Here is a 25,670-nt window from a genome sequence, read left to right as displayed (position 1 = left end):
ATTCATAAATTTTATATTTGTCCTCTAAGTCAAAGAGTCTTACAGCATGGAAACAAGCCCTTCAGCCCAACTCGTCCATGCCAACTGTGTTGCCCAGCGTGTTAATTCCATCTGTCCGCGTTTGGCCCATAGGTCTCTAAACCCCTCCTATCCATGTACTTATCTATATGGCTTTTAAATGTTGCTAATGTGCCCACCTCAACCACTATTTCCAGCAGCTCATTCCAAATATGCACCACCCTTTGTGTGAAGAAGCTGCCTCTGATGTCCCCTGAAATATCTCGCCTCTGATCTTAAACCTATGTCCTCTTGTTTTTAGCACCCTCTCCCTGGGAAAAAGGCGATGTCCTTTCACCCTATCTATGTCCTCATGATCTTATATACCTCTTTCAGGTTACCCCTCAATCTCCTTCGTTCCAGGCTTAGTATGACGTAACCTGCTTCTAGTGTGTGTGGAATTTGCACATTCTTCCTGTTAACTGCGTGGATTTTCCTTGAGTGCTCTGATTTCCTCCCACTTGCCAAAGATGTGCTGGTTTGTTCATTGGCTACTCTAATTGCCCCTACTGTAAGTGGTGGTAGGACAATCAGTGGCAGGGGAAGGGGGGTCTTGATGGGGATATGAGAGGGACAAAAGAAAATGGGATGGTCAGCAGGGACATGGTGAGCCAAAGGGCTGATTTCCAAACTCTACTATTCTATGATTTATCTAACTTCCTCTTAAATGTATCATGGCTCTTTGCTACGGCACATCCCTGTGGTGGTAAGTTCCACATTCTAACCACACTCTGAGGAAACAGTTTTCTCTTGAATTCCCTACCGGATTATTTATGGACTCTAGTTATGGATTCCACCACAAGGAAACATCTTTAACAATGTCCAAAGAAGTCCTTGATGAAATACTATAACATGATGGGTAATATTTCAATTAAATTTATTTTGAGTCAGGTTTATTTTTTCTCCAAGCCTTCAAAATGAAAGAAGTAGAGCAATGTGCACTTAGCAAGCATAGATAAAATTTGTCATTTTATCTTTTGCATATTGGTAGCCTGAAAAGATACCACTTTGTCAGCAGAGTGGTGTGACTTCACTATGAACAGAATGTTGTTGCAGTTTCCAATTGAAATTTTATTTTCATTTTAATTTCCTCCAGGGATGAAGAGTTTTCAGTAAGTTCTGTGTTAGCTTCTGATGTTATCCATGCCAACCGGAAGGATGTGCCCTGTATCTTCAGGGTAAGTGGTGGAGATGTTCTCACCTGAGGGGGGAGGGAGGCAGTGGAATCTTGTCATCAGAAGGTCACATAACTTTGAGTCCACACTGACGTAGGCATATTTAAACTGATGTTTAAAACCTTGTAGGTATTTTCAAATATTTTTACAGTTATGCTTACAAACAGTGCAGTTTTCTTTAAGGCACAGATTTGTTGATGTTTCAGTTAAAATTGTTTATTTTTCTCTTTTTGAACGGATACTTTCTCATTGTGCATTTCCTACACACAACAAGAATACAAACATATTAAAAAAACAGCGATGAAAGTACCAGCAGTTCCCAAACGGACCAATTTGGTATGATGTAATTTATTGATCCTTCAAAGATCCCTGGCCTAGGAGTTCAGTGCCTCACAGTCCCTTCCCTTCATTTTAAATGCAATTAATACCCTGCCTCTCTCCTCCATTCCTTTGTTGTATGTGCCTCCCTCCCTCTCCTTCTTCTCTCCCTCTCCTCCTTCTCTCCCTCTCCTCCTTCTCTCCCTCTCCCTCTCCCTCCCTCCCTCTCCCTCTCCTTCTTCTCTCCCTCTCCTCCTTCTCTCCCTCTCCCTCTCCCTCCCTCCCTCTCCCTCTCCTTCTCTCCCTCTCCTTCTTCTCTCCCTCTCCTCCTTCTCTCCCTCTCCCCCCTCTCTCCTTGTCTCTCCCTCTTCCTCCTCTTTGTCTCTCTCATCCTCCTCCTCTCCTCTCTCTCTGCTCTCTCTCCACTCTCCCTCTCTGATCACTATCCTGATGTGATTGCTACCTGTGTGTTTATCGCAGCTTTCTTTCTCTCCATCATCTCTTTCATTCTTACTTTGTTCCTTTTATTTCCCTTCCCAGTGTCTGCTCCTTGCTCATTTTGTCTGCATTCTCTCTCCATGCCTGCACACCCTTTCTCCCTCACTCACACTCTCTCTCTGCTCTCTGCACCAATCCTGTTTGGTGTCTACTACTTTAATGCCCTCCAGACTAGAGGAACCTCAGAGAATGCCTTGGCTCAGCTAAGTGGATTAGTATAGAGTTTTCATTTTCCTTTAGGGCAACAGAATATAGTTTTTAGGCCTTAAAGCTAGTCATTATTAATGTTATCACAAACTAATGAATTAATTTTCCAAGCAAATGGGGGGGGAAATTGCAAAGAAAAGCGCGTACACACACACACACACACACACACACACACACACACACAGCCTGCCGTGATGCTTTGTTGTTGTTGCGGTCTCTTTCCTTCTGCTTGCCCCACCATCCAACCTGTTGCTACAGGCATTCCCTCAGCTCTTACTGTCACCTGCTCTCACCTTGATAGCCTGCATTAATCACATGCTATATGACTCAGGAGTGAAAGGCCAGCCTGGTGTTCACATCCAGCCACAACTGCAGGTACTACTGGCTCAGCTTCGTGCTACCAATAGGATGGGCTGGAGAGTACGAGCTCCTGAGAGATGGATATTAGGTGCATCTGATCAGAACCAGTGTGCTCTAGTGGAAAGTCTTCACAATAAGCATTATCCTCCATCTGTAAAACAGAGTATGAAAGCCGACTTGAATTGAAGAAGTGCGAGTTGATCTCTTATTGTTCTTAAGTACTTGATTGAAGCTGGTTGGAAATAATTATTTCTTCTGCAGTTAGTGTTGCATGTTCCTGCATCCTACTGTTTTTTTTACACAATGTTTCAGTAAAGAACTGTCTAGGAGCACTTTCTGTATTCAGCCTATGCACAAGTGCCTGTTAACTGAAGCTTTGTGATTGTAAAGTTCCTGTCTTGTCTGCATAACATGTATCATGTTTAAACTTTACAAACCAAGCCTTTCAGCATGGCAGCAGTGTTATCCTGTGTGTTTTTGATGCTCTGCATGTCTCTTACCATGAGGAATGGGAAGGTAAACTTCTTACAGGTTTTTGTCATTGCTGCTAAAAGAGTTTTTGCTCCACAGTTCGTAACTTCTCTTTCCTTTAAGATAAGATATCTTTTATTAGCCACATGTACATCAAAACACACAGTGAAACGCGCCATTCCGTTGCACCATTTCTGCCGTCTGCTGGACAGTTGCTGAAGGACCCTTGTTCCCCAGCAGTAACAGCTGCTAGTTGTCTCCCCGTTCTTCATCGGGCATTGTCCTGTTTCTAAGCAAAGTTATATTAGGTAGAACCTTCAATAGTGGAATTTGTAGAGGCAAAAGAAGCTTTTCAGCTGTCACTGGGGCTGTGATGTTGTGATGCCTGCATCCAAAGTATGGGTGACAGGAAGCGTCTCGGAATTCTAATTTCCCTTTTTCTGTCCATAATGAATGTTGGTTATAGGAGCAACAATAGGTCATTCATTCTTAGGTTTATTCTCCCTCTCAGTTAGATCACAACTGAACGGCACCTGTACTTATACTCCAGTCACCTGCCTCATATCGATATTCCATTGCAGTTTCTCATCAGAAAGCTCAGTCTTGACGGCTCTAGTTGTGTCGGTTTCCATTGCTTTTTGAGGGCGAAAGCTTCTGGTTCAAGCTGGAAACACTCAGCAGGTCGGGCGGTATCTGTGGAAAGGGAACCAGAGTTAACGCTCCATCAGAACTGCCAAAGAGCAGAAGCAAGTTAGTTTTAAGTTGCAGAGGAGGTGGAGAGGGGTGGCTGGGACAAAGGGACCATGTCTGATAAAGTGAAGCAGGGGTGCTGGGGGCAGTAGGTCTTAGGGACTATCTGGCCCATAGTTAACTGTTAACTCATTTACACTTCTTTTTTGTGTCCTCTTAAGTTTTGGTGTTTGCACCAAAGTAATAGGGCACTGACTTCTTTATCCCTCAAATACAAAGAATACGGTTTAACCACCGGTTTCTGTTGTTGCGGCAACTTTTTACCTATCCTACAATAGCAACTAGTATCTTTTGTGTACCTTTTTGAAGATATGTACACTACATATTTGTATTTTCTTTTTGCTGCAGTGTTATTTCCTCAAAACACTGCATTAATTTTGCCAGAGAAGATTTCTATTTCCAGTCTGCATTGTCCATTATGTGATGTTATGGCCTGTAGAAGCATACCCTCTAACAGGGGCGGCACAGTAGTGCTACAGTTGTCTCATGGCTCCACCAGCCTGAGTTGGATTCTGATACCTGGTGCTATCAGCGTGGAGTATGCATGTTCTTACTGCGACTTTGAGGGATTCCTCCTGGTGCTCTGGTTTCCTCCCACATGGCAGTTAGGTGAATGGATTACTCTAAATTTCTCCTTGTGTAGGTGAGTAGTAGGGGATTCATGGGGGGCATGGTGACGTTAGTGGGCATGTGAAAGAATAGGTTAAAAGGAAATGAGTGGTGGGATGGGGTTGATGAGATGCTCTGGGAGCTCTCGGTGGGCCAAATGGCATCCTTCTCTGTGCAAACAATACCGAGTGGATGGCCTGGTTTTATTTGAGCTATTATGTTGGGAATCCTCTAGATCCAGGTATCTCCAAAAAATTGTGCTTAAAATCTCTGCTTGCTTCCCTCTGCTTGGATGCTGAGATTGGGACCCCAGTGTCTTCTATGAATTCACTGCCGTATCCGTGTTGTTGTTCTCTAGAAGTGATTCCATATAATTCCTCCAGCACCGCCCTTTGTACCTGTTCATTCCTACTATAGAACTTTTCTGTGACAATCATTGTGATACTTTCTGCATCGCCCCCCCCCCCCTCCCCGTTCCTTCAATCTACATGAAGGGGATTTTTGTTTTAATTAGGATATCCTTCCTGTTCTTTGTGTTTTTTATTACTTATAGAAAATCCTTTACTGCTCTCACTTTATATTCCTCGTCGTTGCCAAAGAGAAGAAGCTCAATCAATGAGTATGAGTTAAGGAGGCAGAGAACAATCCACCTTTTCTCATAAGTACAGTAAGACCCCAATAACCTTACTCTCTAACCCTTGAGAAAACCTAACCATCCAGAAACCCCAGTGGTTTGGCATCTGGCCCACAATGAGATGTTCACTCCTCTCTCCACTTGCCCGGGGCCTGGTTCCTACATTCCTCGTCTACTCACTGGGGACCTGGTCTCCTCACTGGTCATCCACGCCCTGGTTCCCACCCTGCCTTCCACTCACCAGGACTTCAGTTCCCATGCTCTCTTTCAAGTCACCAGGGCCCCTGTTCCCGTACCCCTTGAAACTTACCTGGTTCTGTTTCCCTTGTTCCCTTTAAACTTAACAGTTTCACTGGAAAATTATTCTAATGTGAAACATCTTTCAAAAGAGTGAATTAAAAATGGAGACTTGGAGCATTAATGTAATGGCATCCAATAGACTGGGATATCTGCTATTCCAGCCCCCACCAAAGTCCCTCGTGTCAGATTAACAGAGTATTACTGCAAAACAGAAACCAGCCTGCACCAGGGTTGCTAAGAAATAGATCATGTTATTGCAGTTAGTCAGAATTTCCCAATCATTCCCAGTATTTTTGATGAGCAAGGATTCTTCAGCAGAACAGCTGAGAGGAGTAATATTCTGATGCCCCAGGAGCTCATTCTCAAAAGGTTGGGTCAATGGATCTGATCTGAGTTTATCATCAGTGAGAAGCGGCAAGGGATTTGGGGCATGAGGCACAGGGATGGTGTTTAATACTAATCAAAGATAACTAATCTAACTTTGGCATAAATGTCACAGTTTATCATAAGAGTCCATATTATGTCTCATCTACACTGGGGCAAAGTGTGAGAGTGTGAGCGAGGTGAATTGAATCGCCTTGATTCTATTTCCTAGGTCACCAGGTTTTTGCCTCCAGCCACCAAAGTTGCATATGTTAAATATTTGCCAGCTCCAACACTGTGTGCTTGACCTCCTCTGGAGAAGATTGTCAATTAAAAAAAATCAGATATCAGTTTGAGGAAGTACCCAAGAAGTACATTGCCCAAATGTTAAAACTCAGCCTTTCTCGTGCATATCACTCATCCGAGGAATTGAATAACCTCTGTGAAAGTTGTTCTTCACTACATTTTTTGAGCCCTTTCTGAATTCATTACCCTTTCTCCTTGCGCCTTTGGGCCCCTTCTGACAGGTGTACCTCTGATGTAGCTTTTCTCTTCTCTGCCTTAGGTTCCGCTAACAGCAGAACCGGGTAGGTGGGTTGGGCCTATTAAACAGACCCCGAAACTCCATTCCGCACGCGATCGTAAAACTGCAACTCATATTAAGGTATTTTTTACTCTGTATACAATTAATGCTGTTCCTTCCTCATGGAGATTACGCTTCCATTTCTTTGGAATCTCCTGGTAGGTACTCCTTGATGCTGTAGACCCTCCAAGGACTACTTACCCTAAATATAATGCATCTCCTGTTCTTACCCAGCATGCACGTAAATCTCAATGTTCTCCCTAAAATACTTCATGGACGTCTTTTTTCCTTCCTTTTTAACATCTTTCTCTGTCAGTCTATTGTGACTGCCTAATGCATGAGCAGCAAAGCTTTAAGTGAATTTGTTTATCTATCCAAGGATCTGGGAAGTAACCAGTGACTAAAATTCTAATTTGAATAAAGCCACAACCAGTAGGGAGTGCAATCATGAGCAAAAGAATTCTGTTAAAAGCTGACCAGTGATCAAAGATCCCCAAGTTCCTGTCAGTGAGCATTTAAAACTATTTAGCATATACAGTTTTCCCAAGAAAGCATTAAGGATTTGCCAACCTACATTCTAGGTGGAGAGCACCGTCACACGTTGGACTGTGATGGTTCGAGGAGAAGGCCCACTGCCACTTCTCAGAACAACTAGCCTGGCCATGAAAAGATGTCATGCCTGTGGTGCCCACATCCATCAGAGACTTCTCTCAGCTCCAACCAATTCCCTAAAAAAGAATTGTGTATGGATGACTTAGTCATTGCTTAATTAATCTCAGTTTTTGAGGAATTTTGCTCCATTAGTCGACTAAAGAGTCCTTCTGCGGGAAATACAGAGCACAGTCTCCAGCCGGTGCAGGGCACGACTGATGTGAAAGCTTTTTGTTAAGTCATAGCACTGAACCTTGCCAAGCTCTCTTCTGCAAGAGAAGTATCTGTGATCCTAACAGGACTGCCGTTGCAATGCTGCACAGTGGATTTGACTGACCCTCTTAAAAAAAATATTGACTAATTTTTTTTGTTGCAATTCCAACCTCCATGAAGTATGATAGAACTGTAGTAATTACAGCACAGAAAGAAACTGCTCAGTCCATCATTTACGTGCCAGATAAAGTGCAGTGCTTTCATTATATGTTTCATGTACTAACAAAAGCTTTAATTGCTAAACCATGTGATTGTCATTGTGCAGCAGTGGTATCATAACTGTGAAAATGTGATCTTTGTTTTGTTTAGCAAGCTTTGAATGCTCATGAAAAGTACTGGTATTTTAATACCATTTATGGTCAGGTGGAGCAGTGTGAATACAGTTACTTGTAAGGCTGTCACATTTTGATGCCTGATATTTGCCAGATCTCATTGCTGGCTCTGATATACCCTTGTTTTCTGCAGTTGGAGAAGAAAATGAATACTGGCAGCACAAGCGTGCCTGAGATTTATTAACACTCACTGATAATGGAGAGGGGGACCGAGGTGCTTTTATCCTCTTTGTAAGGTTAGACAGACCAATCCACTGGGTCATAATCAGGATGATTAAAAATAGAAGCTACACCCTGGAAATAATTAGATAAAGCACTCTATTTAGATTAATTATGTATAAAGCAATATGTTCATTTGACCTTAGGTTGTTGCATTCTTCTGAGACTGAGAGGGCAATCTCTTTTGTTATGTCTGGTGGGTCCATTGGCACCATTCTGAAGAATAGTTAGGGTCTTCTCTCTGGTGTCCCAGCTAGCAGTTATTCTGTAACCAAAACCTGAGACAGATGACATTATTGATATTTCCTGGAAGCTTGCTGTACCCAGACTAGCTGTCAGGTTTCCTCCTGGAAATGAACTCGCATCATATAAACAGTCCTTCACCTAATTTAACTCCACATGATTGAGGAATGGTTGACAAAGGTAACGGGCCTGACCCACATCCTATCAGTAGTGCCAAAGGAATGTGCTCCAGAACTAGCTAGCCAAGATCACAGTGGCATCTGCCCAGGTATTCTTGCTCTCAAAGCAGGACAAATCCATTTGGCCAGTTACCACTTCATTAGCCTATAGTTAATCATCCAAGAAGTGATGAATGGTGTGGACAACAATGCCATCAGTTAGCACTTATGAACCAGTAACTTTTTGCAGACTTCTTCACTGTTTATACAAAAGTGGACAAAAAAGCTGAATTGCAGAGTTTAGGTAATGATACCATTAAGGAGATCTGGTAAAATTGAAATCAATGACGAAAAACTCTCCATTGTTGGAGTCATACCTTGAAGAAGGATGGTTATTAAGGTCAGTCCCAGGACATGGCTACAGCAGTTCCATCAGGGCAGAGTTCTGCTGCTTCATCAGTGACTTTCACTCAAAGCAAGGTTAGAAGTGGAGATGTTTGCTGATTGTGGTGCTCTTTGCAATCAGTTCCTTTTGGTACTGGTTGGCACAAGTTGTTCGTAAGTGGCTGCCCATGATAAATGTGAACAGCATAATTGTTGGGACTGCATTGGTGTAGGCTAGCCACTTAAAGTAGAGACATCATTGTAGAGATTTACAGGTTTTCTATGCTTTATGCCTATATTGGTCAGTTCTGGTCTGCAAAATTGCAAGGCAGTGGGTAGATTATCAGCTGCATCAGTACAATACGTCATCAGTCAAACAACCCAAGGATTGAGCAGAAAAGGTTTTTGATTTAACAGTCTCCATCCAGTCAGTTAGTTCCATTGGTGTTTTTAACTATTCAGATAAAGCATGTTTGAAGCTTGTAAGTCACAGGTGAAGTAACAGTGTGCAGACCGTTGTAAGCTGCACACAGTGATGACTGGACACCCCCCCTCCCCCTTTAACTTCAAACACGTCTGCTCTTTGTAGGTTACAGCTTCCCAGATGTCAACGTCCAACAACAAATGTTCTATCCTGATCCTGGCTGACAGTGAAAACGAGAAGAATAAATGGGTGGGTCTGCTGAACGAGCTGCACCGGATCCTGAAGAAGAACAAACTGAAGGACCGATCGGTTTTTGTTCCAAAAGAAGCTTATGACAGTGCCTTGCCACTGATTAAGACAACGCAGTCAGCCGCCATCATAGGTAGGTGGGAGCTAGCTGAACAGCTTTTCACTGAAACTGCCGTCTTATTCAGGGACTAATCATTGCCATATTTACCCACAGAATAAAATTGGTCACTACATTAAGTTCACTACAGATTCCAGCATCTGCAGTCCTTTGTTTCTCTGGTCACTACACTAGTTCATTTGCTATGGGATATTCTGAGACCATGAAAGCTACTTCATAAATAAACTCTTTTGATACAATATCTAAAAATCTTTCAGTCAGCAGAAAGATATACTGTCACTTCTTTCTGTCATGGGTGGTTCTCAGTCAGAAGATCACGGATTCCAGCCCCACTTCTAGGCTGACACTCTTGAACATTACTGAGGAAGTGAGCTCTGTTTAACCAAGCCCCCATGACAACAGAATAGAGCAGCACGATTATCCCGGGTTTCTGGCCAGAATTTACCAAAGCCAGCTGGTCGTTAATCCTTTGACTGTTAGTTGATCCTTTCCCTTTGTAATTTGGCTGCTGTGTTTGATAGCATAACAAGAGTGACAAAATCTCGAGTTAATTCATGTAATTTACAGTGTAGAAACAGTCCATCAATTAATTTTGTCTTTGCTGGTGTGGTTCTCCACATAAATGTCTCCCATGTTTGTGCTGTCTCTCCTCCTAGTCATTCATTGGCAGTTTTGAGACAGCCTGAAGTTTTGCAATGTTAATACAAACATTTCCTCCTCTTTACCCTGTCACCACCCTCCAAAAAATGAGAGATGAAAGTTTTGAATACAATTTTTTTTAAAATCAGAATCAGATTTATTATCACTGACTTATATGACGTAAATTTTGTTGTTTTGCGGCAGCAGTACAGTGCAAAGACATAAAATTAGAAAGTAGAACAGTACAACACAGGAACAGGCCCTTCGGCCCTCGAGGTTGTGCCAAACTGATTAATCTAGTAATTAAATGCCTAACTAAACTAATCCCTTCTGCCTGCACAATGTCCATATCCCTCCATTCTCTGCACATTCATGTGCCTGTCTAAGAGCCTCTTAAACGCCTCTATCATATTTGCCTCCACCACCACCCCTGGCAGCACATTCCAGGCACCCACCACTTTCTGTGCAAAAAAAACTTGCCCCACACATCTCCTTTGAACTTACCCCCTCTCACCTTATATGCATACCCACTAGTATGAGACATTTCAACCCTGGGAAAAAGATACCGGCTGTCTACTCCATCCATGCCTCATATAATCTTATAAACCCCTATCAGGTCTCCCCTCAGCCTGTTCTATAAATTACAAAAATAAATAAATAGTGTAAAAAAAAGAATAACAAGGTAGTGTTCATGGACCATTCAGAAATCTGATGGTGAAGATTTCTGAATCGTTGAGTGTGGGTCTTCCCCACTGGTAGTAACGAGAAGAGAGCACGTCCCAGATGGTGAGGGTCCTTAGTGATGGATGCCGCCTTTTTGGGGCACTGCCTCTTGAAGATGTCCTCGATGGTGGAGAGGGTTGTGTCCGTGATGGAGCTGGCTGAGTCTACAACCCTCTGCAGCTTCTTGCGATCCTGTGCGTTGGAGCCTCCGTATCAGGCTGTGATGCAACCTATAATTCCTAGAAATATATAGTATGTCTGAAAGACAAGCTTATGTTTTGGATAGAGAACGTTTCCCAGGTCAAAGGCAATAGTGAAAAGCAAACAGCAGCTGGGAATTGCACATTAGTACGTAACACACAAAGTGTTACAGTGAGAAAAGGTGGGTAATGCTCAGTGGTGCGGGGAGAGTGAGTTTCACTGCAAACACAAACATGGAATTATGTACCAAAGTAGGTCAATAAATCCACAAACTGTGAATCGGACTCCTTTCTTTATCAGGAAGAGATGGCAAGAACTTCCCAACTTGAAGGGGTTGTATGTGCATTCTGGGATATAATCAAAGATCCAACGCATTTGGTGAATTTGTTAGAGTTTGGACAATATAAATGATCCAACAAGCCTATTCTTGCTAAATGTTACCTCCACGCTGCAATGCATACGTAACATATGAAGTACCAGGCTTCAGTAACCCGCAGACCACCTCAGGAATGCAAATCACAGAACAAGATCACTGGATCATCAATACCCCATCGTTTGGAGCCACACCAAAACAGTTACAAAAAGGGGAGTTCACGGGCATGTGAGAGAAAATATGTTGCAGGGATACAGAGAGACAAGGAAGGGGTGGAATGGGACTGATGGGATTGCTCTGTTTGGAGCCGACATGGACCTGATGGGTTGAAAGGCCTCCTCCTGTGGCATAGTTAGTAAGTAACTGACCTATTGCTTCAGCTTAAGATCAATGTGTAGGGGCTCCCACCAGTGATAATAGTTCTGGCTTTGAAGTCGGTACATAGCAACACCCAGCAGTGTTTGTAACTTTACATTTAACTGGAACCAGATGCTCAGTGTGTTGTATCTCAGCAGTGATCGTAGATTTGATTCTAAGCTGGGGCAGTGCGGGTCATTGTGTGGTGGTTTCCAGTTGTGGTAATATGTGTGATTTAAACCTGCAAAGGGAAATCAAGTTCTGCTTTCTCCCAGCAATAATTATAACACTGAAGTAACCTTGGGCTTTGAGTGCTCTTGTGTTGGCTTTTGGAAGCCATAGTCACTCAGGTTTTAACCTGAGGCAGTGGGCCAATGTGAGAGGCTTCCAGCAGTGATAATAACTCTGATTTTAACTTCCCTCTTTGGGTTAGTGTGTGGTGGCTCCCGATAGTGATAATAGCTCTCTTTTTGTTTTTACCTGGAGCAATAGTTTGGTATATGATGGCTCCCAACAGTGATAATAACTTATATGTTAACTAGGAGCAGAGTGGCATTGTGTGTTGGCATCAGCAGTGAAAATAACTCTGAGCTTAACCTGGACAGAGGCTCCATGTGTGAAAGCTCTCTGCAGTAGTAGCAGCTGTGATTTTAACCTGGACAGAGGCTCCATGTGTGAAAGCTCTCTGCAGTAGTAGCAGCTGTGATTTTAACCTGGACAGAGGCTCCATGTGTGTGGAGGCTCTCAGCAGTGAGAATACCTGTGATTTTAAGCTGTGCAGAGGTTTGGTGTGTGGAATCTCCCAGTAATGTTATAGCTGTGATTTTAACACACAGCTAATTGCAGACTCAAGCACACACAAGAGGCGCTGGAGGAAATGGACAGTCAACATTTCAGGTCAAGACCATCAGCCTGAAATATCAACTGTCCATTTCCCTCCACAGATGCTGCCTGACCCGCTGAGTTCCTCCAACGCCTTTTGTGTGGCTCCAGATTGCAGCATCTGCAGTCTCCTGTGTTACCAACTGCAGACTCAATGCAGCTCAGTGATTTGAGCCTATCACAGTTTTAATTTCCAGGCCCAATTCTTACATGAAGCCAGTTGGCATAGCGTGGGGGTCATCAGGCAGCAGTAGTGCTGCTGCTGGCTGAAGCAGGGGCATGTTCATTATCATGTTCCCTGGCAGTCAGGTCTATTTCATCTTTGATTTAGAAAAATGCTCCAGTGGTGCTTCATGTAGACATAATCAGACAAGACTATTCTATGTTGGAAACACCACTGGTAGGAGCATTGACACTGACCAAAGACATGGTCAAAATAATTGAGATTAAAATTGTTCTTCAAGTATGAAAAGCTGTAGCTTCAAGGCCTGCCTACAAGGCATATAGCTCAATAGTGAAATGCACAAGTTGCCTGTGGAGATTTGACAGATACTGACTGCTCAGGCAAAACTTAACATGTCTTGAAAACCAGTATCCAGCTTGCCTCCTGGTAGAAATGTTCATTTTTGATTGTAAGAAACTGCACAGAACAGCCATTAATTTACCATTCATTTTGTCAGGTAAAATCAAGGAGGCTATGTTACTGCTGATGTGGAGATAAAGAAAATTCATGGTGGTGCACTGTGCTGTGGGATCCAATTGTGAATGGTGGTGCACTGGGTGTTGGATCCAATTGTGAATGGTGGTGCACTGGGTGTTGGATCCAATTGTGAATGGTGGTGCACTGGGTGTTGGATCCAATTGTGAATGGTGGTGCACTGGGTGTTGGATCCAATTGTGAATGGTGGTGCACTGGGTGTTGGATCCAATTGTGAATGGTGGTGCACTGGGTGTTGGATCCAATTGTGAATGGTGGTGCACTGGGTGTTGGATCCAATTGTGAATGGTGGTGCACTGGGTGTTGGATCCAATTGCGAATGGTGGTGCTCTGGGTGTTGGATCCAATTGCGAATAGTGGTGCATTGGGTGTTGGATCCAATTGCGAATGGTGGTGCTCTGGGTGTTGGATCCAATTGCGAATAGTGGTGCATTGGGTGTTGGATCCAATTGCGAATGGTGGTGCACTGGGTGTTGGATCCAATTGCGAATGGTGGTGCATTGGGTGTTGGATCCAATTGCGAATGGTGGTGCACTGGGTGTTGGATCCAATTGTGAATGGTGGTGCACTGGGTGTTGGATCCAATTGCGAATGGTGGTGCACTGGGTGTTGGATCCAATTGCGAATGGTGGTGCTCTGGGTGTTGGATCCAATTGTGAATGGTGGTGCACTGGGTGTTGGATCCAATTGTGAATGGTGGTGCACTGGGTGTTGGATCCAATTGTGAATGGTGGTGCACTGGGTGTTGGATCCAATTGTGAATGGTGGTGCACTGGGTGTTGGATCCAATTGCGAATGGTGGTGCTCTGGGTGTTGGATCCAATTGCGAATAGTGGTGCATTGGGTGTTGGATCCAATTGCGAATGGTGGTGCTCTGGGTGTTGGATCCAATTGTGAATGGTGGTGCTCTGGGTGTTGGATCCAATTGTGAATGGTGGTGCACTGGGTGTTGGATCCAATTGTGAATGGTGGTGCACTGGGTGTTGGATCCAATTGTGAATGGTGGTGCACTGGGTGTTGGATCCAATTGTGAATGGTGGTGCACTGGGTGTTGGATCCAATTGTGAATGGTGGTGCACTGGGTGTTGGATCCAATTGTGAATGGTGGTGCACTGGGTGTTGGATCCAATTGTGAATGGTGGTGCACTGGGTGTTGGATCCAATTGCGAATGGTGGTGCTCTGGGTGTTGGATCCAATTGCGAATAGTGGTGCATTGGGTGTTGGATCCAATTGCGAATGGTGGTGCTCTGGGTGTTGGATCCAATTGCGAATGGTGGTGCTCTGGGTGTTGGATCCAATTGTGAATGGTGGTGCACTGGGTGTTGGATCCAATTGTGAATGGTGGTGCACTGGGTGTTGGATCCAATTGTGAATGGTGGTGCACTGGGTGTTGGATCCAATTGTGAATGGTGGTGCACTGGGTGTTGGATCCAATTGTGAATGGTGGTGCACTGGGTGTTGGATCCAATTGTGAATGGTGGTGCACTGGGTGTTGGATCCAATTGTGAATGGTGGTGCACTGGGTGTTGGATCCAATTGCGAATGGTGGTGCTCTGGGTGTTGGATCCAATTGCGAATAGTGGTGCATTGGGTGTTGGATCCAATTGCGAATGGTGGTGCTCTGGGTGTTGGATCCAATTGCGAATAGTGGTGCATTGGGTGTTGGATCCAATTGCGAATGGTGGTGCACTGGGTGTTGGATCCAATTGCGAATGGTGGTGCATTGGGTGTTGGATCCAATTGCGAATGGTGGTGCACTGGGTGTTGGATCCAATTGTGAATGGTGGTGCACTGGGTGTTGGATCCAATTGCGAATGGTGGTGCACTGGGTGTTGGATCCAATTGCGAATGGTGGTGCTCTGGGTGTTGGATCCAATTGTGAATGGTGGTGCACTGGGTGTTGGATCCAATTGTGAATGGTGGTGCACTGGGTGTTGGATCCAATTGTGAATGGTGGTGCACTGGGTGTTGGATCCAATTGTGAATGGTGGTGCACTGGGTGTTGGATCCAATTGCGAATGGTGGTGCTCTGGGTGTTGGATCCAATTGCGAATAGTGGTGCATTGGGTGTTGGATCCAATTGCGAATGGTGGTGCTCTGGGTGTTGGATCCAATTGTGAATGGTGGTGCTCTGGGTGTTGGATCCAATTGTGAATGGTGGTGCACTGGGTGTTGGATCCAATTGTGAATGGTGGTGCACTGGGTGTTGGATCCAATTGTGAATGGTGGTGCACTGGGTGTTGGATCCAATTGCGAATGGTGGTGCACTGGGTGTTGGATCCAATTGCGAATGGTGGTGCTCTGGGTGTTGGATCCAATTGCGAATAGTGGTGCATTGGGTGTTGGATCCAATTGCGAATGGTGGTGCTCTGGGTGTTGGATCCAATTGCGAATAGTGGTGCATTGGGTGTTGGATCCAATTGCGAATGGTGGTGCACTGGGTGTTGGATCCAATTGCGAATGGTGGTGCATTGGGTGTTGGATCCAATTGCGAATGGTGGTGCACTGGGTGTTGGATCCAATTGTGAATGGTGGTGCACTGGGTGTTGGATCCAATTGCGAATGGTGGTGCACTGGGTGTTGGATCCAATTGCGAATGGTGGTGCTCTGGGTGTTGGATCCAATTGTGAATGGTGGTGCACTGGGTGTTGGATCCAATTGCGAATGGTGGTGCTCTGGGTGTTGGATCCAATTGTGAATGGTGGTGCACTGGGTGTTGGATCCAATTGCGAATGGTGGTGCTCTGGGTGTTGGATCCAATTGTGAATGGTGGTGCTCTGGGTGTTGGATCCAATTGTGAATGGTGGTGCTCTGGGTGTTGGATCCAATTGCGAATAGTGGTGCATTGGGTGTTGGATCCAATTGCGAATAGTGGTGCATTGGGTGTTGGATCCAATTGCGAATGGTGGTGCACTGGGTGTTGGATCCAATTGCGAATGGTGGTGCACTGGGTGTTGGATCCAATTGCGAATGGTGGTGCTCTGGGTGTTGGATCCAATTGCGAATAGTGGTGCATTGGGTGTTGGATCCAATTGCGAATGGTGGTGCTCTGGGTGTTGGATCCAATTGCGAATAGTGGTGCATTGGGTGTTGGATCCAATTGCGAATGGTGGTGCACTGGGTGTTGGATCCAATTGCGAATGGTGGTGCATTGGGTGTTGGATCCAATTGCGAATGGTGGTGCACTGGGTGTTGGATCCAATTGTGAATGGTGGTGCACTGGGTGTTGGATCCAATTGCGAATGGTGGTGCACTGGGTGTTGGATCCAATTGCGAATGGTGGTGCTCTGGGTGTTGGATCCAATTGTGAATGGTGGTGCACTGGGTGTTGGATCCAATTGCGAATGGTGGTGCTCTGGGTGTTGGATCCAATTGTGAATGGTGGTGCACTGGGTGTTGGATCCAATTGCGAATGGTGGTGCTCTGGGTGTTGGATCCAATTGTGAATGGTGGTGCTCTGGGTGTTGGATCCAATTGTGAATGGTGGTGCTCTGGGTGTTGGATCCAATTGCGAATAGTGGTGCATTGGGTGTTGGATCCAATTGCGAATGGTGGTGCACTGGGTGTTGGATCCAATTGCGAATGGTGGTGCATTGGGTGTTGGATCCAATTGCGAATGGTGGTGCACTGGGTGTTGGATCCAATTGCAAATGGTGGTGCACTGGGTGTTGGATCCAATTGTGAATGGTGGTGCACTGGGTGTTGGATCCAATTGCGAATGGTGGTGCTCTGGGTGTTGGATCCAATTGCGAATGGGGGTGCACTGGGTGTTGGATCCAATTGCGAATGGTGGTGCTCTGGGTGTTGGATCCAATTGCGAATGGTGGTGCACTGGGTGTTGGATCCAATTGCGAATGGTGGTGCTCTGGGTGTTGGATCCAATTGCGAATAGTGGTGCATTGGGTGTTGGATCCAATTGCGAATAGTGGTGCATTGGGTGTTGGATCCAATTGCGAATGGTGGTGCACTGGGTGTTGGATCCAATTGCGAATGGTGGTGCACTGGGTGTTGGATCCAATTGTGAATGGTGGTGCACTGGGTGTTGGATCCAATTGCGAATGGTGGTGCTCTGGGTGTTGGATCCAATTGCGAATAGTGGTGCATTGGGTGTTGGATCCAATTGCGAATGGTGGTGCACTGGGTGTTGGATCCAATTGCGAATGGTGGTGCATTGGATGTTGGATCCAATTGTGAATGGTGGTGCACTGGGTGTTGGATCCAATTGTGAATGGTGGTGCACTGGGTGTTGGATCCAATTGCGAATGGTGGTGCTCTGGGTGTTGGATCCAATTGCGAATAGTGGTGCATTGGGTGTTGGATCCAATTGCGAATGGTGGTGCATTGGGTGTTGGATCCAATTGCGTTCTCCCCGTGACTGCATAAGTTTCTTCCGACTGCTCCAGTTTCCTCCCATATCCCAAAGACGTGGAGATTGGTAGGTTATTTAGCCACTGGATGTTGCCCCTAGTGTGTAAGTGAGTCGTAGAATCCATGGGAAGTTGATGGGAGTAAAGGGAGAATAAAGCGGCATTAGTGTAAAATGGATGCTTATGGTTGGCATGGACTTGGTGGGCCAAAGGGCCTGTTTCTGTGCTGTATGACTCCATGACTTTAAGTTAATAACTGTCCCCTTTACTGTTGTTATATTCCAGATCACGAAAGAATAGCACTGGGAAATGAAGAAGGTTTGTTTGTAGTGCACGTCACCAAGGACGGTGAGTCTCGTTAGCCAAGTATCTTCACCGAACAACTCCTGCACCGTTCTACGTATTGTAGATTTTCATGTTTATTCTCTTTATCATCAACGTCAGCAGGCAATGAGTTTCATGTTTTGTTGCCCATGGGCTTGTGTCCTGACCATGTAATTTAATTGTAAGTTTTCCCTTTCCTTCCTATGAAATCTTCCTGCAGGACAAATGTGGTTTAAGCCAGGGATGGGCAGCCCTAAGAAATGGAAACTGTCCAGTTGAAGTAGTCAGCATAGCTTTCAGTGATTAAGTGGGAATACAAATTCCTGCATAAAAATAGGAATCCTTCCAGATAAATTATCCAAGCAACCAGGCCAAAGATTTGCAAACTTCTCGAATTTAATTGTACAAACTGAGTTTGAATAGTTAAGTCTAAAGGTATCAGGGGTACAAATGATGGCTCCATCACAGGTAAGTTGAGGCACAGTCAGAGTTGGTTGATGTCACGGAGGTGAAGTGGGCTGCCTTGGTGTGGTTGTATTGCCTGAAGTTAGACATGACACCAAAGTTGCAAACAATCTGGTTTGATTTTAGTCTGAAGTCTTGGGAATAGTGCTTGTGTCTTCAGTCCTGCCAGTTTTCATTTGGAAGAAAATTTTGCTCAGCCAGTGTAGCATGCTGGACAAGCAGTATGATGGTTTTGAGATAGTTGAGGGGTCAAGAGAGGTGGTGATAAAGTAGAACTAGATGTTGTCATTGTATAAAAGGAATTCGACTCTGAGTTGTTTGTCGATGGAAAGCAAATGGTTGAGACGTAACAATCCCATCCTGGGAAGAGAAACCACTGCTGACTGAGATGGGAAAGATGAAAGTGCAAGCGGAAGGGCGATGTATTTATCTGCACAAAGGATGTTGGCTGCTTCATAAAATAAGGAGAGGTGGTTCATCGTTTTCACAATTATTCAGAATGTCATTAGTAACCGAACAGAGCTTGTTCAGTTCAGTGACAGGGTTGAAACGTAATTAGGGGTGGGTGGGGGGTTCGTGCAAGGAGTTCCAGTAAAAATGGGAATGGAGAGGAAAGGGAGGATGGAAATAGGGCTATAATATGCATAGAAGGAGGGGGGCATAACTTTGAACAGGGATAAGCAGCAGATTTGAAGAGATAGAGACGGACAAAAGCTGCATGCGCCAAAAGCTATTACCTCCATTGGGAGCCAGGAAGGGAAATCGGCTAATCGGTAACTTATAGACAATAGTCAAAGGACCAGGAGATGGGTCTCGTGGAAAAAATGGGATTGTGGAAGATGTAAAGGGAGGGAAGGTGGCAAGCTGAGGGAAAAGGCAGGAAAAACCTTGAAGGAAAGGGGAAGGAGGGAAATGGCAGAGGAGCCAAGTCAATGAGCTCACTGGAAGTATGGGTGGAAGAGGGGTTTAAGAAAATGACTTGAGTAGAAGCTGGGAGTTAGCTGCGTTCCTGGCTGTGTGCTGACTGGCAGCTGTGTTTCCTACATTGCTGCTGAGTCAATACCTCACAACCTGTAAGCTGCTTTGATCTAAGGTCATGGAAGGCACCGTGTAATCACATGTATACAGGATGAAAGCTTTGCATTTCTCTTTGGCAGAAATCATCCGTGTTGGTGATAACAAGAAGGTCCATCAGATCGAGCTCATCTCAGGAGAGCAGCTGATCGCAGTTATATCCGGGCGGAACCGCCACGTCCGCCTTTTCCCCACGACAGCCCTTGATGGCCGTGAAGGCGACTTCTTCAAGCTGGTGGAGACGAAGGGCTGTCAAACACTGGTGTCAGGATTGATGCGCCACGGCACTGCCACGTGCCTGTGCGTGGCCATGAAGCGCCAAGTGCAGTGCTACGAACTCAACCAGAGCAAAACCCGCCACAAAAAGTTCAAGGAGATCCAAGTGCCGGGGAATGTGCAGTGGATGGCCATCTTCAGCGAACGCTTGCTTGTCGGCTATCAGTCGGGCTTTGCCAAGTACCCACTGCAGGGAGACGGGGGTCCTGTCAGCCTACTGCACCCAGATGACCACACGCTCTCCTTCATCACTCAGCAGCCCAACGATGCAATCTGTGCAGTGGAAATTTCAAGCAAGGAGTATTTATTGTGTTTCAGTACTGTGGGCGTTTATGTGGACTGCCAGGGCCGAAGGTCAAGGCAGCAGGAGCTGATGTGGCCGGCTATTCCCACGACATGCTGTGAGTTGTTTTGGTTCTTCTACCTGTAGCTTTGGGGAATAGTTCAGGTAACTAATTAGCGGATGAAACCAATTCCCAGCATGGTACTTGGACCCAAAGCTTAAAGAAGTCCTTCCTACTTATGCATTGAATTAATTGATTACCACAAGATCAGTGCTTGAGGAGTTCCATTGTGCTAAAGGAGTAGCTTCAGTGCGAAACAAGCTGGGCCAAATTCAGAACAACAGCCATTTTTTAGCCTAAAAACAGGGTGTGTGTTGAACATGTTGAATGTAACACCGAAATGGTACATACAGTGGACACCCTTCTGCATAAAGGAACCCCGCCTAAATTATGTTTTAAGTGCAGAATTAAGTGCTCATCAACGTGTACATGGATATCCTATTGGTAACCCTCAGGGTGAAATGCCTTATGCCAAGAAGACTATTCTGCAGTGTTAACGCACTACTTTTTGTTAACCAAAATCTCATGCTTCCTTTTAAACAATGATATTAGCTTTGGTACTACTGCTCCAAATTATTTTATAGTGGGGAGGTTTTCAAGTCTGTTGGTCATTTCTTTAAACGTCGAAGCCCAAGTTTAAACCGGGAAAGGGAAAGCAGGCAGAGGAGAGGGAGAAAAGAGCTCATTGGAACCACTGGGCCAGTGAATAAAACAGGAAAGCTCACTGGATCCCAGAGGGTAATGTAAGAGGAGAGAGCTTGATCAATCCCTAAGGATAATAGGACAGAGGGGAGCATGATGGATCTCTGAGTGAGGAGGAGAAAGGTTGGTGAATGAGAAGGCAAAGCTCATAGGATGCCCAAAGATGGTGCCTGAGAGATCTCACTGAATTTCTGAGGATAGTGAGTGAAAGCAGGGAGATCTCATCGGATCAATGCACACAAAATGCTGGAGGAACTCAGCGGGTCAGGCAGCATCAATGGAGGGAAATGAACTGTTGGCGTTTCGGGCCGAGACCCTTCATCAGTCCAGCATCTGCAGTCTCTCTTGTGGCTCCATCTTGAGATCTCATTAGGTTCCTGAAGGCATTTTTAAGGAAGGGGAGAGCTCATTAGATCCCTGAGGACAGTGAGTGAGGTAGAGGTAGATCTTGTTAGATCCCTGAGGACTGAGGAACAAAGAAGTGAGGACTTGTAGATATCTGATGATAAAGAAACACAGTAGAGGGCATTTGATCCCTGACAGTGAGAGGGAAGAGAGCTCATTGGATCCTTGGGGAAAATGAGGGAGAGCAGGGAACTTATTGGATCCTGAATGATAGTAAGAGAATGGAGAGCTCATTGGACCTGAGAGTATTCAATGAGAAAGGACATTTTATGGGATCCGCTCATCACTGAGCGGAAGAGAGGGATGAGCAACTTAAATCCCCAGCGACAATGAAGGTGTGGAAAGCAGATTGAATCCCCACGGAAAGTGGGTGAGAAGGGAGCCATTGGATCCCCAAGGATCATGTGACGGGGAGAGAGCTCATTGGATCCCCAAGGACAATGCATGAGGGAAAAGGTCCCATAAGCATTGAGTGAGGGAGTGGAGGACACATCAAAAGCTCATGTTAGTTGAGTGTCAGAGAGGGGAGCTTGTTAGGTCTTGAGGGCCAGAGCAGAAAAGGAGATGAGCAATGATTCTGCTAGATAAAGGCCTGGAGCCAGTAAGATAAATGGTCGCAGGGTGCAAGGAAGGGGGTGTGATAGCACTTGGGGAGGGTGCAGAGGAGATTCACCAGGGTGTTGCCTGGGGTGGAGCAGTTTGGTCATGAGGAGGGACTGGAGAGGCTGGGTCTGTTCTCTTTGGAGCGGAGAAGGTAAGGAGTGAGGTACTGAGGTATATAAAATTATGAGGGGTATAGATAGGGTAGACAGCAAGAAACCATTCCCCATATCCCAGGTAGAGGATATAAATTTAGGGTAGAGGGAAGAGATTTAGAGGGGACTTGAGGGGGGCCTTCCTTACCCAGAGAGTGGTACGTACCTGGAATGCACTGCCTGAGAGAGTGCTTGAAGCTGGGTCGTTGACAGCATTTAAGAAGTGTCTAGATGAGCATGTGAAATGCCTAGGCATAGAAGGCTATGGACTAAGTGCTGGGAAATGGAATTAATACAGAATGGTGCCCACTGGTCAACATGGATGAGTTGGGCCGAATGGCCTGTTTCCCAGCTGTACAATTCTATGAATCCATAACTGTTTCCAACTGCTGATGTGCAGGTTGGACAAGTGGAAGAAAGTAAGCTGCTCTGAGCTGATCCTGACAGAGTATTCATGAAAGTTCATGCTCTTTTTAGCTGATCAGGGTTCAGTAGCTATTGAGTATTATGCAGGATGAGCAAACCAGGAATTAACCCACTCACCTTAACTCTTAACTTAACTCTAAAAGTCTACACACTTCCCTAATCCCACATTCAGGCAACCAGGATCCACAGCACTGTCAGGGTTACCCAGGACTAATAAAATTGGTGAGTGTCCCAAGATTTGTTCTTTTCTGGTAAAGACAAAGTAAGAATAATTTTGGATATGGATATCCTCAGTTCCTCTGGAGCATGTCATGGAACATCATTTAACCTCAACATTAGATCTAGTGAAGGTCAGAATTCTCTAGATAATCATCCTATGCACCATGTATTGTTCTGTTATCTTGCTCACAGCTTTATTTATTTATTTTTAGGGATTTGGGCATTGCTGTTATGGCCAGCATTAACTGCCCATCCTTAATTCCCCTTGGGTGAAGGTACTGTTGCAATGCTGTTGGGCAGAGAGCTGAAAGAACTACTGTGTATTTCCAAGCAATCATGATGTGGATTTGGAGTGAACATGCAGGTGCTGCTGTTCCTATGTGTCTGCCTGTCCTTCTTGTAGGGGTTGTGGGATTTAACCCCCAGATGGCCAAAACTTATTGGAGCAAGTCATCTCCAGGCATTAGCTAGTGGACATAACATTGATGTGATAGAATGGCTGGCTAACAGGAACCACAGAATAGGCATAAATGAATCTTCTGATCGGCAAGATATAATGAGTGGTAGTCTCAGGATTCAGTGCTGGGACCCCAACCTTTTACAGTTTATGTAAGTGATTTGGATGCAGTTGCTAAATTTGCTGATTTGGAAAATAAATCATGAAGAGGTCATAAGGAGGTACAAAGGGATGTAGACAGATCCTGTGCCTGGGCGGAAATCTGCCAAATAGAGCAAAAATAGCAAGACACGAGACTGAAATTGTTCATTTTGGCAGGAAAAATAAAAGAAAACACATTATCTCAATCGTGAGAAATTGCAGAGCTTTGAGAGGCAGAGGACTCTGGGTGTCTCAGTGCTTGATTTGCCAAATATTCGTATACAGGCACAGCAGGTAATTAGGAAACCTGACAGAATGTTAATGTTTATTGTGAGGGAAGTTGAATACAAAAGGAGAGAGGTTATATTTTAGGGCATTGGGGAGACCTCATCTGGAGTACTGTGTACAATGTTGGTATCTTTACGTAAGGAAGGATTTAAAAGCATTGGAAGCAGTTCGAAGGTTTACAAGATTCATACCTGGAATGGGTGAGTTATCCTGTGAGGAAGGGTTGGACTTGTATCTGCTGGAATTTAGAATATGGAGAGGAAACTATAGTGAGCTGAAATGTATAAGATTAGTAGGGATCTTGACTAGGTGGATGTGGTAAAGATTTGGTATTGGAATTGGTTTATTATTGTCACTTGTACCGAGGTACAGTGAAAAGCTTGTCTTGCATACCGATCGTACAGGTCAATTCATCACACAGTGCCTGTTTCTTCTTGTGGGAGAATCCAGAGCCAGGTTTTTAAAAAAATGGGGATTATTGCCAATTTAAGACTGAGATGAGGCACTTTTTTTTCCTGAAGGTCATAAGGTTATTCGAGTTTTGGAACTCTCTTCCCTAAAGAGCCGTGGAAGTAGAATCTTTAATAAATTGAGTAGGTGGGAATATGGAGTTGAGCTTGCAGTCAGACCAACCACAATCTTATTGAATGGCAGAGCAGATTTGAGGCCCTGCTGCTAATTCGTGTGCACACTGCACTATTTCCTTCATCCATCCATTCAAGTGTCTTTTCCCCTAGAAGTCTGCAGCCACAAATTTTAAATTTTATTTACAGCGTGGTAACAGGCCCTTCCAGCCCAACGAGTCCGCACCGCCCACTTTAAACCCAAATTAACCTACCCGCACGTCTTTGCAATGTGGGAGGAAACCGGAGCACCCGGAGGAAACCCACGCAGACCCAGGGAGAACACACAAACTCCTTACAGACAGCGACGGGAATCAAACCCCAATCGCTGGCACTGTAATAGCGTTGCGCTAACCGCTACGCTACTGTGCCTGATAATGACTCTGTAAGGAACAGTGTGGATCTTGGGTGAAAAGCAGGATCGACCATTTATCTCCTCAGCTTAAGGAAGGAGAGGGAATAAGGACGTTGACTAGAAGCTGTGATAACAATTGTCAGGTCATGATTGGAACTATCAGGAGCTGCTTATGTGCTTAATCACCAGGCCTATCAGTCTGTGATATTTAATGGGCAAATCCAACAATTCTTAATTTAAGTGCCAAGGCCATTTGTACCTTAATTAAACGTCAGTAATGTTACACATTGTAACAGAAGTCATTACTCTTCCTGTAAGATTCATTCCATTACGACAGGGCTTTCCATCATCCAAAAGATTAAAAGACACCAGAGGTGAGTGATGAACCATTCTGTAGGTGGCACCCCTGTGCCATGCAGTGCATTTGTACCCGGAGCTGGATCCGTGGGCCAGATTTATATGTGTGTGCAATTTCACTCAGTATTTATTGATGTTAAATATGAAAATCATTATGTTCACCAAGTTATTGTTATCTAAGAGCAAAATATTAAAATAATCCATCTTAAAATTATTTAGAAATCAGATGCATTAAAATCTATTTGATCAACTCAATGTGCTAATAATCTAAGGATTATGATGTGGAAACAAAGGATGGCCTGTTTTTTTTTAGCCTGATGTTTTGTTGCTTGTCTTTAAATTAAAGATAGAAATCTACAGTGTACCAAATTACTGAAGATAAATTTAAAAATAAAATCAGAAAATGCCAGATTTAGCAGATCAGGCACAAATGGTTGTAATGGAATGAATCTTACAGGAAGAGTAATGGCTTCTTTTTCAATGTAGTCCATTACTGGTGTCTGTTACCTGACCTAATTCAGTATTTATTGATGTTAAATATGATTCTTCACAGAGGCTCCCTGACCTGCCGAGTATCTCCAGTATTCCCTGTTTTTCTTTTAGATTTCCAGCATCTGCAGTTTTTTTTTGGTTTCTGCGGGTAAATTTAAACCAGCTGAGGAGAAGTGGGAGGCTGGGGGTCTAAACAGGAAATAATTTCCTTTTGGTTCCCTCACACCTGAGCCAGGCTTAATCTTCAGGACTGAGGGCAGCACACAAGTAGAACCACTGCCTCACAGCTCTGGAGACCTGTGAACCCTGACCTCGGCTGGTGTTTGTGCA

At 44.7% G+C, this 25,670-nt stretch overlaps 1 protein-coding gene across 1 annotated transcript in view; it reads left to right on the top strand.

Annotated features, from left to right (window-relative positions):
• The window catches only part of LOC127575539 (serine/threonine-protein kinase MRCK alpha-like), a 367,516-nt gene that overhangs the window by 316,910 nt on the left and 24,936 nt on the right, over positions 1-25,670 (top strand). The window contains 4 exon segments of the mRNA XM_052025471.1: positions 1,154-1,235; positions 9,175-9,391; positions 17,923-17,985; positions 19,584-20,177. Coding sequence (XP_051881431.1) covers positions 1,154-1,235; positions 9,175-9,391; positions 17,923-17,985; positions 19,584-20,177 — 956 coding nt within the window.

This window comes from Pristis pectinata, chromosome 10, assembly GCF_009764475.1.
Source record: "Pristis pectinata isolate sPriPec2 chromosome 10, sPriPec2.1.pri, whole genome shotgun sequence".
Taxonomy (NCBI): Eukaryota; Metazoa; Chordata; class Chondrichthyes; order Rhinopristiformes; family Pristidae; genus Pristis; species Pristis pectinata.
This window is presented reverse-complemented; position numbering and strand designations above follow the sequence as displayed.